The 13,165-nt window shown below is 43.2% G+C and overlaps 1 protein-coding gene across 1 annotated transcript; it reads right to left on the bottom strand.

Annotated features, from left to right (window-relative positions):
* Positions 1-9,391: 9,391 nt before the first annotated feature.
* On the bottom strand, positions 9,392-12,887 carry LOC123154898 (probable receptor-like serine/threonine-protein kinase At5g57670). The gene is made up of 10 exons (XM_044573510.1): positions 12,601-12,887; positions 12,406-12,497; positions 11,840-11,958; positions 11,505-11,632; positions 11,024-11,416; positions 10,633-10,887; positions 10,354-10,511; positions 9,926-10,141; positions 9,677-9,826; positions 9,392-9,596 (listed from the first exon to the last, which is right to left on the bottom strand). The coding sequence occupies exons 1-10, from the start codon at positions 12,788-12,790 to the stop codon at positions 9,474-9,476; spliced, it is 1,824 nt and encodes a 607-aa protein (XP_044429445.1). The 5' UTR covers positions 12,791-12,887; the 3' UTR covers positions 9,392-9,473.
* Between the last annotated feature and the right edge of the window lie 278 nt (positions 12,888-13,165).

Below are 13,165 nucleotides of genomic sequence, written 5' to 3'. Positions count from 1 at the left end.
GGTCCATCCCGAGGCAACACGTTCCTCGCGCCATCCTCGAGCTCTTCTTCCCCGACAGCTTGCCAACCTCCCAACCATCTATCCATCCTCTCAGTTCATCCATGAATGAATCTGCAGCATTCATTTATCTGTCCCGCCCATGGAACATGTCAACGCTGACATTTATTAGGATTGGTCTGAGCGCTCTCTATACTTTTGTTCTGTTTTTTTATCAGGATCATGCAAATTCTCTTCCAGCACGTGACCTATCCCGAATCCTATCAAGGCTTTCTGATCATGCTTTTTAGGGGCTTCTTAAAGAATGTTTGCGCAACGACGGTAACGTGATTTTAATTCGTGGTCCATAAGGCCCGGGCCCATGAAGTAGCCTCTGTTCTGTTCCGGTCCGTCTACTGCAACAATGCAGGGTGTGTGCTCGGAAGTCGGAACTGGGGACACACCTCGCCTGTCCTTTGTCTAAAAAAAACCTCGCTTGTCCTCCTATAAGAGCATCTAAATCTGGGTGCCTCAAACCCCTCTCATACACCCATCCGGGCAGATGGCCCGGTAAATGAACGGCCAGAAAAATTTGACTCAGACGGACACCTGAAGCCGGTCTCAAACGCCCGGGCTGACCGAACCCCTCATATCCATCCCAAATATGGGTGGATATGGCGAGGTCTGGGTGCATCTGCCACGTCGGACCCGGCCCACGCTAGCCCACCGGACCTCACCTATATTCGTCTGCATCCCCTCCACAAACTAAACTCTAGCCACTTGACTTCCCTGCAATCCACTCCACTCAGCCCCAAGCTCCCATCAGGCGATCTCTGACCTTCTCCGGCATGGCAGGCAGTGGATCCAAGTCCTACACCTCCAGATCTGTTGACCCCGAGCTCATCCCACGCGGCCCCCGAGGAGGAGATGACCGTCTGGCTTGCGATCTGCCACTCCCGGAAGGAGGCCACGTGACGGTACCGCTCGGATTCCTTCTGTCCGCCCAAATGGCGCATGGATCCGCCACTAGGAGTGGCATCGCTGCCTCACCGGTTCGTCTGGCGTACAAACGCGATGGCGGATGCGCAACCCCTCCATTGGTGTGCCGTGCCGGAGGACGCACGATGGGAGTATAAGTTTTTTCTTAGAGATTTTAATATGGACTACATATGGATGTATATAGACATATTACTGTGTAGATTCACTCATTTTGCTTCATAGTAGTCCATATAAGAATCTCCCTTCGTTCCTAAATACTCTCTCCGTTTCATAATGTAGTGCATACAGATTTTGCAATGGAGGGAGTACTAAAAAATAATACCCCCGCTGTTTCATAATGCAGTGCATGTAGATTTTCTATAAGTCGAACTAAGCAAACTTTGACCGAATTTACATTGAAATCTGTTTATATATACTATTCGAAACATGTAAAACATGAAAGTATAACTGATGATGTATCCAATGATATGCATTTGGTATTTATAATATTAGATGTACATTTTTTTGTTTATAAATATGATCAAAGTTTGTAATGTTTGACTTAAAAAAAATTATACTCACTATGTCATGGCAAAGAGGGAGTATATATGTTGCTGGACCCTGATATTTGGAGGCGATGTGCGGTTCCACCTGTTGCACATGCTAAGGTGCTCAGAACATCTCCAACAATATCCCTATAATTTGGTGACCCAAAACTAGCCGCCACTGGCCACCAGTACGCCATGGTAGGCAACACAAAGCCACGACTTCCAGTATGATGGTGCCAACATGGCATTCCTTAATTGTACATGATGTTTTCAATATATTTTGTATTTTTCAATTCACATGATGTTACAGTGAGTTATCTAAAGTTTTGCATCAACATTGTGTGTTCTATATGTGTCTCTATGTGCGCCACAATATCGACATAGCGCATGGAACGATAGCTCCATGTGTCAAGGCCTGTAGTCGGGTTTTCCAGTTGGTTTTCTCTTTCTTTTTACTTATTGTTGTTAGTAATAGTGTGTAGGTGGCCCCGAGAGCAGAACCAAAACTGGTCATTTCGAGACTAGGGAGCTTTCACAATTTTTAATTAAACTATAAATTCAGACTATGATATTTTATTCCTAGCTTTCAGCCTGGAAAAATATTAGTAGCTTTCAGTCTTGATCCGCTCTTAGCTTGGAGGGATCAACTACTTCGCTTAGGCAAAAGATTGAAACTAAAAAAATCTCCCATTTTTTTTAAAAAAAATGGTCTTAATATATATAAAATGTTCATGCTATTCAAAAAAATTGTTCTAACACTTACCAAATGTTTGCACTTTTACCCGTGACCTATTGGAAAAATGCTCAATGTGTGTTTAAGAAGTTCACTTTATATTTTAAAAGTAGTTGTTGTTTATTTAAAAGATGATCCGTTCAATACATATTCAAATAAACGTTCAACATGGATTTTAAAAATAGTCAAAAGTGTATTCAATAAAAGGTCAACAAGTATTTACAAATACAAAAAGAAAACAAAAAAGATAGAGAAAAGCACTAAAAATAAAAACAAGATAATCATATAAAACCTTTCCAAAATTGGACAAAAGATTTCGTGAACCGGTCGTTAGAGGCTTACCAAATCCACTACTTGGGTTGGTCCACTTCAGTGATCCCTGTAAGGAAGCTACCGTGCATCTCGCGGTAACAGAGATATACCACTCAACATAACATTTATTTTTTTAACACAGTACACATGCATATCTTATCCCTACGAGCTACTTTGAGATGATGAGCCAGCATAATCTATACCCTTATATAGTGTGCGAATAACTTTGAAAGATGGTCGTTGGATGAAACCAATCTGATGGTGCAGGAATGGCAAACCCGAGCGCTACTGGCCGTTGGATATCATCTACATTCCACTAGATTTTGCCACGTGTACAATCTAGAAGACTCCATGGTTGAACTTAAGCATAATGCACAAACCTCAAAACACAAGCACTTCTTCTTTGTTCTAGAATCTTCCGTATCATAATTGCCCAATTTTTTTACATGAATCGCCATAATTTGTTTCTACTTTATGCTTTACAACGCACGATTTCATGAATCTTAAAATAGATTAGCTTTTTTATAAAAAAAATATTTGATTTTGAATGAGATGAACTATAAAAATTAAACGAACATCTACATCATGCATATATGACTCAAAGCTTACATGTTATAATGTGGTATTTATTCATAATTTGGTTGCTAAATCTCATGCATGCAATGCACGTGTATCTTACTAGTATCTTAAGATTGGCGAAGTCATCATAGACATCTTCATAGTTGATGGCAATGTGTTGTCACACCGAATAAACATCGCCGGAGGACTAAAATAAATCTCGAAATATGCAAGCAACAGTGACAAGTGTAGGACTTGCATTTGCTTCTTCTTTGTTTGACAGCACAGTTCCTACATTTGCTTTATTAAACCTACCATTAACATAGTATTAAACCTTGTCCTGGAATTAGTTTCCATCAAAAGGTCACGGTAACATAAACAGTTCCACTACGAATTTAATTCGGCAACAAGTTAATTACCTAGCGTTACATGCTTCACATTCTCTCCCTATATATTCCTTCACGCACGACTTGATTCACAGTGCAGAGCTCGATCGTCATCGATCAAACTGCCCACGAGTCCCCTGACTCTCAGGCGCCGTCGTGGATCCAATGGCTCCATCAGCCAGCACCGCAACGCTGCTACTCCTGGCCGCGTTCCTCGTCGCAGCGCAACACGCACATGCAGCTCGCGGCCTTCTTCAGGACGTAGAGGCATCATCGCTTCTCCAGGCTGTTCCTGGTTACCCCGATGATCATGCCCCGACGGGGACGCCGTGGCTGGCGCTGGTGAGAGAGGATCATGGTCGTGGAGACGGCTTCGTGGAGGAGCATTCAGCGGCTGCCTCGCCAAATTCGGCACTGGCTCCTGCTGGATCCGTGCCTTCGTCGGCTTTGGGGCTCCTGTGGAGGTGGTGGTTCGACGAGCCCTACTACCGCCCGGCTTCTGGCTCAGTAATAGATCCTTATTGACTCGATCGCAAATAAAGTGGTGCAAGCGTGCATGTTATCTCCACTTCTGTATGACTAAGATCAGTTCAAGGTAAACTAAAAGGCTTCGTATAGAACTAGAAGTCATGCATTGCATTTGTTATCTAATTGGGAGATCAACGTGTCGTTCGCTGTCACAACATAGCAAATTATGAAAAAATGCAACAGAGAGAAATAAAGAAATCCGGAGGTACCTTGAAAAAAAATCAGGATATATGGCGAAAAACAAGAGAAATAATAATAATAATAACAATAATAATAAAATAATAATAATAATAATAATGGAAATGGAAATGCTCCTCCGTTTGAGTGTATGAGGCTTGTTGAACCCACCTTCTTTCTTGGTTTGTTCATTTGGATTGATCCTGCGAGAAAAGATAGGCATTAAAGAACATCACTATTCACTATGCTCAAGAAAGTGGACATAGATGTGCACATAATCTTGGATAAGAAAAACTTGTTAGCGAGGACATACAAGTTTACTCTTCTTCCCTTTTCAACGAGCTACACCTTTCTAACAGACTAGTTAATGCCCGTGTATTGCAATGTGGGCATAAATTTTCTAACGGTTCAACATTAACCGTTTGAAACATATAGTACCCACACGTTTGAAAATATTTCTTGTAGGATGACGTGCTCCCTACCGTAGGACTGCCAGCTCGAACCGATGGATTTGGCACCCTTACTCTGCCGCATGAATCAGCTCACGTCGTCGCAATGTTAAGTGATTCGGGTCCCGCTGTAGCGAGCAGTCTCGTACCTTTAGAATTCTCAATTTCTAATGCATATCAAGCAAAATTATCAAAAATTTTTTTGTTAAATTGCACCTCTTCCTCCCGCACTATCTCCGCCACCGCACCTTTAGAATTCTCATGGATATCAAGCAAAATTATCAATTTTTTGTTGTTAAAATGCTCTTCTTCCACCCACACTATCTCCACCACCGTCAATTGCGCACACAGCTCACATAACTGTATCCTTTCACACCCACAATGTGAATCTTGAGGGTGTTCTTTACCATTCTCTTCTCATTTCAGATCAGCCATTAAACAATAACAACAATGATGAACGAGTTACCAATTCCACCGGACTCCTCTATGTCCACGCGATGTTGTGCACCCTTCCCCATTGTTTCCCTCCCCCCCCCCCCCCCCCCGGCCGAGGCCATGAAGGTTGCCCAGTCTAAAACGGGGTGGGTAACACGGACAGACAAGACATAGTTGAATATCTCGAAATAAAAAAGAAAAATAAAATGCCCGATCTAAACAAGAGGTCCACACCACGAATCAATAACAGGTACCATATATGAACAAACTAATATGAGCCACAGCTGAGAAATTAGTTAGGATGATAGCCTTTCTTGAATATACGCTGGCAAGTTGTGTTGAAGCTATGTTGACTAGATTATCACATTTGGTTTCATGCATGGATTGTTCTTATAGAATGGGCAGGAGCACTTGTAAACATTAGATGATGTCCCTCACCTTTTTGTGAAATCAAATCTTATGCAAGCAAAATTAATAACATTTTGGTGTGTTTTTATGTTCGTGCATGATTATTAGCGATGCTACTCCCAGTACTAAGTCTAGGTTATGCATGCATTGTTAACTTATTATTGAACCCCATTGTAAGTTTTAAGATGTGTTTGACCTTGGAAAAAACAGTAAACACTCATGTCAAACGACACATGAGCTAGAAATGGCTCGTGTCATGGTGGTGGTGTGTGCGATACAAACATTTAGCAACATCAAAAGTATTGAATCAAAATTTATACTCTAGAGTTTTGTATACGTTTGCTGACCTAATCATACACTACAAAACACCATTAAGATATTTAATTACACCATTCACCTTGAGCAAGATATTTATAGATATTAAGACATACTTGAACACACACACACACACAGAGAGAGAGAGATACACATACCCAATCAATCCATGCAATTGTAAAAAAAATTAATTCAAGGAGCCATGTGATTTGTCATTCTTCTTCTTCCTGTACTAGGTGGATGGTGTATTCAAAGATCCAGTTTCAAGATCTTGTGAAGAGGCAATATCTTGAAAGAGGATAAAGCTAGCTAGTGTACAAAGTATAGGTTAAAGCCCAAAACAAGCGTATTTTGAAATAATATACATTACATATGTATACCACAAGATAGTATAATTAATATTTAACAACATTTTTAATAGGAAGTTATAAATAACTATAAAAGTTTTGTATAAATTATAATTGGTTCTGCTCGATCGGATTCTGAGCTCTATGTTATTTTTTTATTTTCGAGTGTCATTATTGTACCCTTTGTACAATTTTCTAAGCACAATTATGAAAGTAAAGTTTTGCTTTCATAGATATTTTTGAGTTGTCAGATGACTTATTATTGTTCTATCTCATTATAACAATATTGAATTTTATTTATGACTTACATGGATATGATACGAAATCAAAATATGCGTTGTCACAAAACTTGCTAGTCAATAGTTATGTAATTTAATATATACCATGGTTCGATTGCTGCAGATATTTATGGTATTGTTCAGGGAGTGTCAGTGCTCAGGAGTATTTTTGTAGCTTGCCGAGCAAAACTTTGAGAGTGAGTTTTTTGTTCCGCTTCACTAGGAGATGAACGACCATTTGCATGACTACTACAACATGTGAACATCAGTCCTTGCTCTATATATTGGCATGTTGTGCAAGAAATATGGGGTACACGGATGGAAACAAATATTGACTGATGGGTTGGATCAGCTGGATAGGTCAGTCAGGGCCTTGTCAACAAAGCATGGACATAACATCATCTGAAACAAAGGCTTACAGCGGTGGAAAAACTCATCTGGGTTAACTTTGGGGGTTTGAGTATTTATAGTAATTTTCAGCTTTGGAATCATGTTAGGGGGGGTGCCGAGGGTCCTGCAAGCTCAGGTGACGCGCGTAGGGGGGCGGGCTTGTGGTCCTCCTAGACACCTTCTGGTCCTTCTTCGAAGCTTCGTGGAAACCAAAAACATGCAGAAAATAGCAATTAGCACTGGGCAGTAGGTTAATAGGTTAGTTCATGAAAATCATATAAAAAGGGCACCAAAATAATATAAAATTGTTTTAAACATGGCATGAGTACTAAGTAATAGATATGTTGGAGACGTATCAAGCACCTGCAGTGGAGTTCAACGAATTCATAATCGCGGCCACACCAATGCCATTCTCAAAGTCGGGGTTCACTTCTGACGGGCTTGTTGGGTGACGCGCGGGCATTACTTCGAGGAGAATCAAGTTCCCCGAAGCTTGTAGGCTATCCCTTCAGCTCCCGCATCCACCAATAGGCTCATTGTCGCCACAACGTTGCCCATGGAGGCACATATCCTCCACTCACCAAGTGTTTGACGAATTGCCTAGGTAACTTTTTTGCCTTTTCATTGTTGTTTTACAGTTTTTGCAACCAAAATCAACATGAAAATGTTGCAATTAGTAGACTAAGAGGTCAAGGAAGATGTTCTTCGATGACTCTTTGTCGGAGAGGGAGGAAGAATATGACGATGATTTTGAGATGACCATGGTTGTTATAGTTCATGAGGACTTTCGGAGACCAAGACTAGGATCACAATTTGGCCGCTTGGATATCAATCATAATAGAGCAGAAGCTCACCACAGGCTTATCAAGGATTACTTTACCCCCAATCCAACATATTCGGAGAAGTATTTTTGGCAGCGATTTCGAATCCGAGTTGTAGCAGGAAATTTGGTCTATTTGGTTAGGATGGAACACCAACTTGTAAAGACCGAAGATTGAATAGTAAAGAACCCAGAAGACTAAAATAATTTCGGACGTCAATTACGAAAGGCCGAGAAGATCGTACCAAGCAAACCGAAAAGACCGAATGTCCGGGCTTACTGCTGGAGATGCTCTTACTTCATGCGTCAACGACTTGAAGCATCACATTACAGTGTGTATCAATGCATACTAATTATTCACCCCAAGCAAAACGGGAAAGTTAAAACACATATAAGAAAAAACGCAAAACACAGCGGCTGGCATTTCTTACGTAACATATTTGCTTGGTTTGTAGTACTGCAAATTTGCTTTTTTTTAATCCTGGGACACCGTACACGTCTTTTTTATTTTTGAGCAAAGGCACACAGTACACGTGAGTTATTCACTTTTTTTGAGCAGTAGGTATTCACTTTTTTTTTCTTTTGAGGGGGAGTAGTTATTCACTTATTTGCTTCACGGGAATCATAGTTTGCTGGTAGCGAATGGCCTTTCTTTTCTAAGCCCAGAACGACAATAGCAAAAGGCAACGGCCCATGCCAACAGACCATTCATTCCATCAGCATGCGCAGCATCCCACCTTTTTTAGTCCCACCTCGCCTAGCAAGGAGGCAACAGACCAGCTTAAATAGCGTTCTCCACCCACTGCCTCGCCGAGCTCATTAGCGGGAGCTTGTAACCCGAGCGGGGGGCTTTAAGGTGGTGTGAACGTTGCCGTAGCGCTGTGGGCCTGGCCCGGTTGTGCTTCTGCTGGTCCCGCCCGTTCCAAGTTGGTAGTGGACCCGCTTGGGGCCTGTGCGAAAGCTAGGCGTCACGGGCTATAATGCGGCAGGCATTGCGTGAGGCTGGTTTAACAGAGCAGCGAAAACTGCCCGCCTTCAACGGTGGAAGGATAACGGGCCGGCTGCATAACTGGGCCGCTTGGGTCTCCCAGCCTACTCCAACGAACCACTATCTTTTTAAAAAAAAATTGTTTTTGCTGCTCACAAGGAGAGGCAAAAAAAAAAGTGAACTGCTGGTTTCAAAATTGCAGATAAATGCCTCTGAATGGTTCACAACACTCGATCTCTTGGTTACAAACTAAGATTTGTTGGACTATCATAGCGATGGGAATTTCTCTTGGTTATATCTTTTTCATATCACACGTTTTCTACAATGATAACGGGCCGGCTGCATAACTGGGCCGCTTGGGTCTCCCAGCCTACTCCAACGAACCACTATCTTTTTAAAAAAAAATTGTTTTTGCTGCTCACAAGGAGAGGCAAAAAAAAAAGTGAACTGCTGGTTTCAAAATTGCAGATAAATGCCTCTGAATGGTTCACAACACTCGATCTCTTGGTTACAAACTAAGATTTGTTGGACTATCATAGCGATGGGAATTTCTCTTGGTTATATCTTTTTCATATCACACGTTTTCTACAATGATCGCGTCTTAGGTTTCTTTTCTTTTTTTGCTACTCGTACATTGGTAGGAGACACAAAACATTTTACTCAATCGGTTTGTCATTGTCGGAGGAACGGAGCTGGACAACAACCCATGTCAACGTTTTGAAAGCACATAGTCCGTGGAAAGAAAAAACTCATACAAAAAACATGGACAACCCAAACATATTCCATCAATTGAATTTTACTCAGAAGCCACATCGACACCAAAATAAATAGAGCCTATTACATTCCATCACAGAGAGCAAGATTCAGAAAATAACGTGCAATCATCCATGTCGTTGACCTCATCCTCCGGAATGTTCCATTTCTCAGGCTCCTCCAAGCACTCATCGTTGGTAGACAGCAAGTGCAACACCTGAAAAGCATGACATATTTTTTTGGTCATTTCATCTTAACATCAGTAACTTAAACCTAGCAACTATGATGAGTGGGTACCTCGGACATCGATGGCCGCCACATTGCCGGCCGGATGATGCAGCGTGACGCGACGGTGACCATCCTCTTCAGCTGGTCCTTGTCATAGTCATCGCCGAGTTCAGGGTCTGCAAGCTCGATCGCTTGCCCGGCCTCCAGAAGTGGCTTTGCCTAGAAAGACAAAGAGAGCAAACACACATAATGTGAACTGTTCTGTTCTTTGGCGATTCGGTCAGTTCACTGGAGTGTGCTCATTCAGTTAGTGCTCACCCACTGAAGAAGACTTTGCTTGGAGCAGTCGATGGGCCGCCTTCCGGTGACGATCTCTAGCAGAAGAACTCCGAAGGCAAATATATCTGTCTTTTCATCGACGATGCCATGCATGAAGTATTCTGGCGCCAAATACCCAAATGTGCCCTCTATGGGTACGACGGAGTGATGAGTCCATTGTTTTGGAAGCCACTTTGCTAGCCCAAAGTCAGAAATCTGTTGTGTAGACAGACAAATGCCCATCTTATTAAATAATCACATCACTTTCATAGTTGATTAAATGCCATTTCATTACTTGCATTGCATATAATTCTCAAGTAACTGTATCATTTTCTTTTGAGAGAAGATTGTTGTTTGGTGGCAACAGTAGACTTTTTGATAAAAAGGCAGTTTTTATTGACTCAAAATGTAAGGAGAGATAGGTTCACCTGAGGTTCAGAATCATCGCCGAGGAGGATATTAGCAGCCTTGATGTCGCGGTGGATGATCCGATGCCTACAGAACATGTGCAGATACTGCAAACCCCTCGCGACGCCGACTGCGATCTTCTGCCGCAGAGGCCACTCAAGGACCTTCCCACTATTCCCTGCAAAAAAATGTTATGACCAGTGTGTCACTGACAAAATCTTCAGGTCGATCACTCTGAACTTTTTTTTTGCGGGGTGATCACTCTGAACTTGCACGCTGACTGAAATTCATTCAGATACCGTGGAGCGCCGAGGCGAGCGTCCCGTTCGCGCAGAGCTCAAACACCAGGTAGAGCCCGTTCTCGACGCAGCATCCGAGCAGGTCCGCCGTGTTCGGGTGACAGACATGCACCTGGATCCCTAGCTCCGACAGGAACTCCTTCTCCTTCTGCTCACTGGGCTTGCCCTTGGCCAGCCTCTTCACGGCTATGCATTGGCCGTCAGACAGTACGCCCTTGTACACTTCTGCATAGCCCCCTCTCCCCACTATATTGTCTGCATGAACATGAAAGCATCAATCAAATTACATTAAATCTTGCTGGATTTTGCATGATACGTACAAAATTCTCTGTTGTTTTTTTATTCAAAAAATGCATGAACAGAAGGCCTGAAAAATAAGTTACCAACATACCTGGGCTGAAGTCGTCTGTAGCAACTGAAATCTCTTGGTAACTGTAGCACTTCCAGGCAGGTTTCTGATCTTCAGAGAACGTTGAGCCGACGTCGCCGCCTTTCGCGCCTTCGTCGTCGACGGTTCGTAGGAACGGAAGCCAGAGCTTCATGTCCGACAGCCGTCTCCATATGCCACTGTGGCCACGCCGGCTCATCGTGTCATTGCTATATGTGCTGCTGTAGCACTCTTCAGTGGCCTGCACATTTTCCCCTCCCTCTGGTCCATCAAGAACCGCCCTCGGCGAGCTCTTGTCTTCCTCGTCGCCGTCTGCCTGCTTGCGTACCGAGCTTGATCGAAGCAGTTTTGTTAATGTTCTGCTCCATGTTGAACTTGAGGAGATGTTGCTGCTGCCTGCAGTTTCAGGTTCTGAATTAGAACGTGAACGAGCCTACATGCTGGTTTTCAGAAGAAGAAGAAAATAAGTGCTGAATATTTTCACCGTCAAACGACTGAGACTTGAGCCGGTTGCTACTCTGGGTCTGCGCCAGGCCTTCCCTTCCGACCGCGATCACCGAACAGTTGTTCGGAGCGTGCATGAAGCAGTAATTTGCAACCTCAAAGTGATTCCTGAAATGCATAAAACTACTGATTACATTTACAAGAAGAGTGCAAACTTGCAGAAAAATACAGTTCAATATCTGTACATGAACAGAGGAGTAGCTCATTATTATTATTATTATTATTATTATTATTATTATTATTATTATTATTATTATTATTATTATTATTATTATTATTATTATTTTCCTTTTTTAGGAACTTACTAAAGATTACCTGTGATATTTACTCCTTGATCTTCCGACGACTAGAAACTTTGCATCAGTCTGTTCAGCTTCCCGGGCCAGGGCTCTTGGAATGCTTGAGCTGCAGATCACCTTGGCCTCCAAATTGACCTGAAAAACAGAGCAAAGGGAGAGAAAACAGAGGATAAAGCTCATAACCCTTTTGTTTCAGCTAGACGCAGAAGCAGTAATAATAGGCTTAAATGGAGGTTCAGTCCCAATTTGGCAGCACTAAAGACTGAATATAAGCACATGGATGAGGAAGCATAAAGGAGGACAAACCCAGGCCACCGTACTAATTCCACCGAACAGCTGAACAGAGACATGCCACCAAACTAAAAACCAGTGAACACGAACTTTGCTTCCAAGTTGACACTACACTGTTTTCACCAGAAGAGAAATGGGAAAAAAAAATAGGCGCAAGGAATGTAAACTAAGAACTGAACACCGAAGATCAACAGAAGCCATGTTCAGAAATTATTCATTTCAAATGAATATAAGAAGCTTGGTAAACAAATTGCATAATTGAAATTGTCTTGTGCTTTGATCAATCTGCACCTGCTTGGCCTCGCATGTCTCCACCAACTCCCCGAGCATGTAGATCACGAAGGCGTTCGCCTTCTGGAGCCTGTTCTTCCTCCCCCTCCCTCCTGCTAGCCACAAACCACCACCAAGAACAGCAAAAGCAAATCATTAGCACAACAACAAAGACTGTATCCATGCAGCAACAGAAGTAAAAATGCAGGCGGTTACCAAGGACATGGACGGCGACGACGGAATCGTTGGGCTTGGCGACGACCCTGATCGCCCACGACAGCAGCTCGGAGCACCCGCGGGAGTTGTTGGGCACGCCGACCAGTATCCTCGAACCAAGCATCAGCTGCTGCTGCTGCTGCCGCCGCCCATGGCTGCTGCCCCTGCTGCACTCCTCAATGGCGTCCATCTCTAAACCTCCCCTCCCCAGCCTCGATCCAGCACTAACACTGGTTAGTGGCTGCGACCAGAGGACGACGACGACGACGGCCACGACAATGACAGGGATTTTGTAGAGGCAAAAGGTGACATGGCATGGTGAAAGGCACGCGAGTGCAGTGTAGTGAGAATTGAGAAAGGTGGTGGTTAGTTAGTTGGACGTAGTGATGGCCATTTAGCAGCAGCACCAGCACTTTATTCCCCGTGGGCGACCACCATGGAACCCAACGGAAGCTCGCAGCAGCACCAGCACTTGGCAGCAACCGCCGTGGCATTGCTTGCTTGCAAAAGTTGGGTTGCTTGGTGGTGAAGATGCGTGCCGGTGGTACAAAGACGGGTAGACCGG

Source organism: Triticum aestivum, chromosome 7A (assembly GCF_018294505.1).
Source record: "Triticum aestivum cultivar Chinese Spring chromosome 7A, IWGSC CS RefSeq v2.1, whole genome shotgun sequence".
Taxonomy (NCBI): Eukaryota; Viridiplantae; Streptophyta; class Magnoliopsida; order Poales; family Poaceae; genus Triticum; species Triticum aestivum.
The sequence above is the reverse complement of the archived record's forward strand: the minus strand, read 5'-3'. Positions and strand labels throughout refer to the sequence as shown.

Bases quoted from the DNA above. Each gene is read 5' to 3' on its own strand.
- LOC123154898 (XM_044573510.1), bottom strand. From the start codon at position 12,790: ATGGACGCCATTGAGGAGTGCAGCAGGGGCAGCAGCCATGGGCGGCGG. The intron at 11,633-11,839 runs GTAATCTTTAGT...TATGCATTTCAG, and splicing joins TCAAGGAGTAAATATCACAG to GAATCACTTTGAGGTTGCAA. The intron at 9,597-9,676 runs GTACCCACTCAT...CATGCTTTTCAG, and splicing joins GGCGGCCATCGATGTCCGAG to GTGTTGCACTTGCTGTCTAC.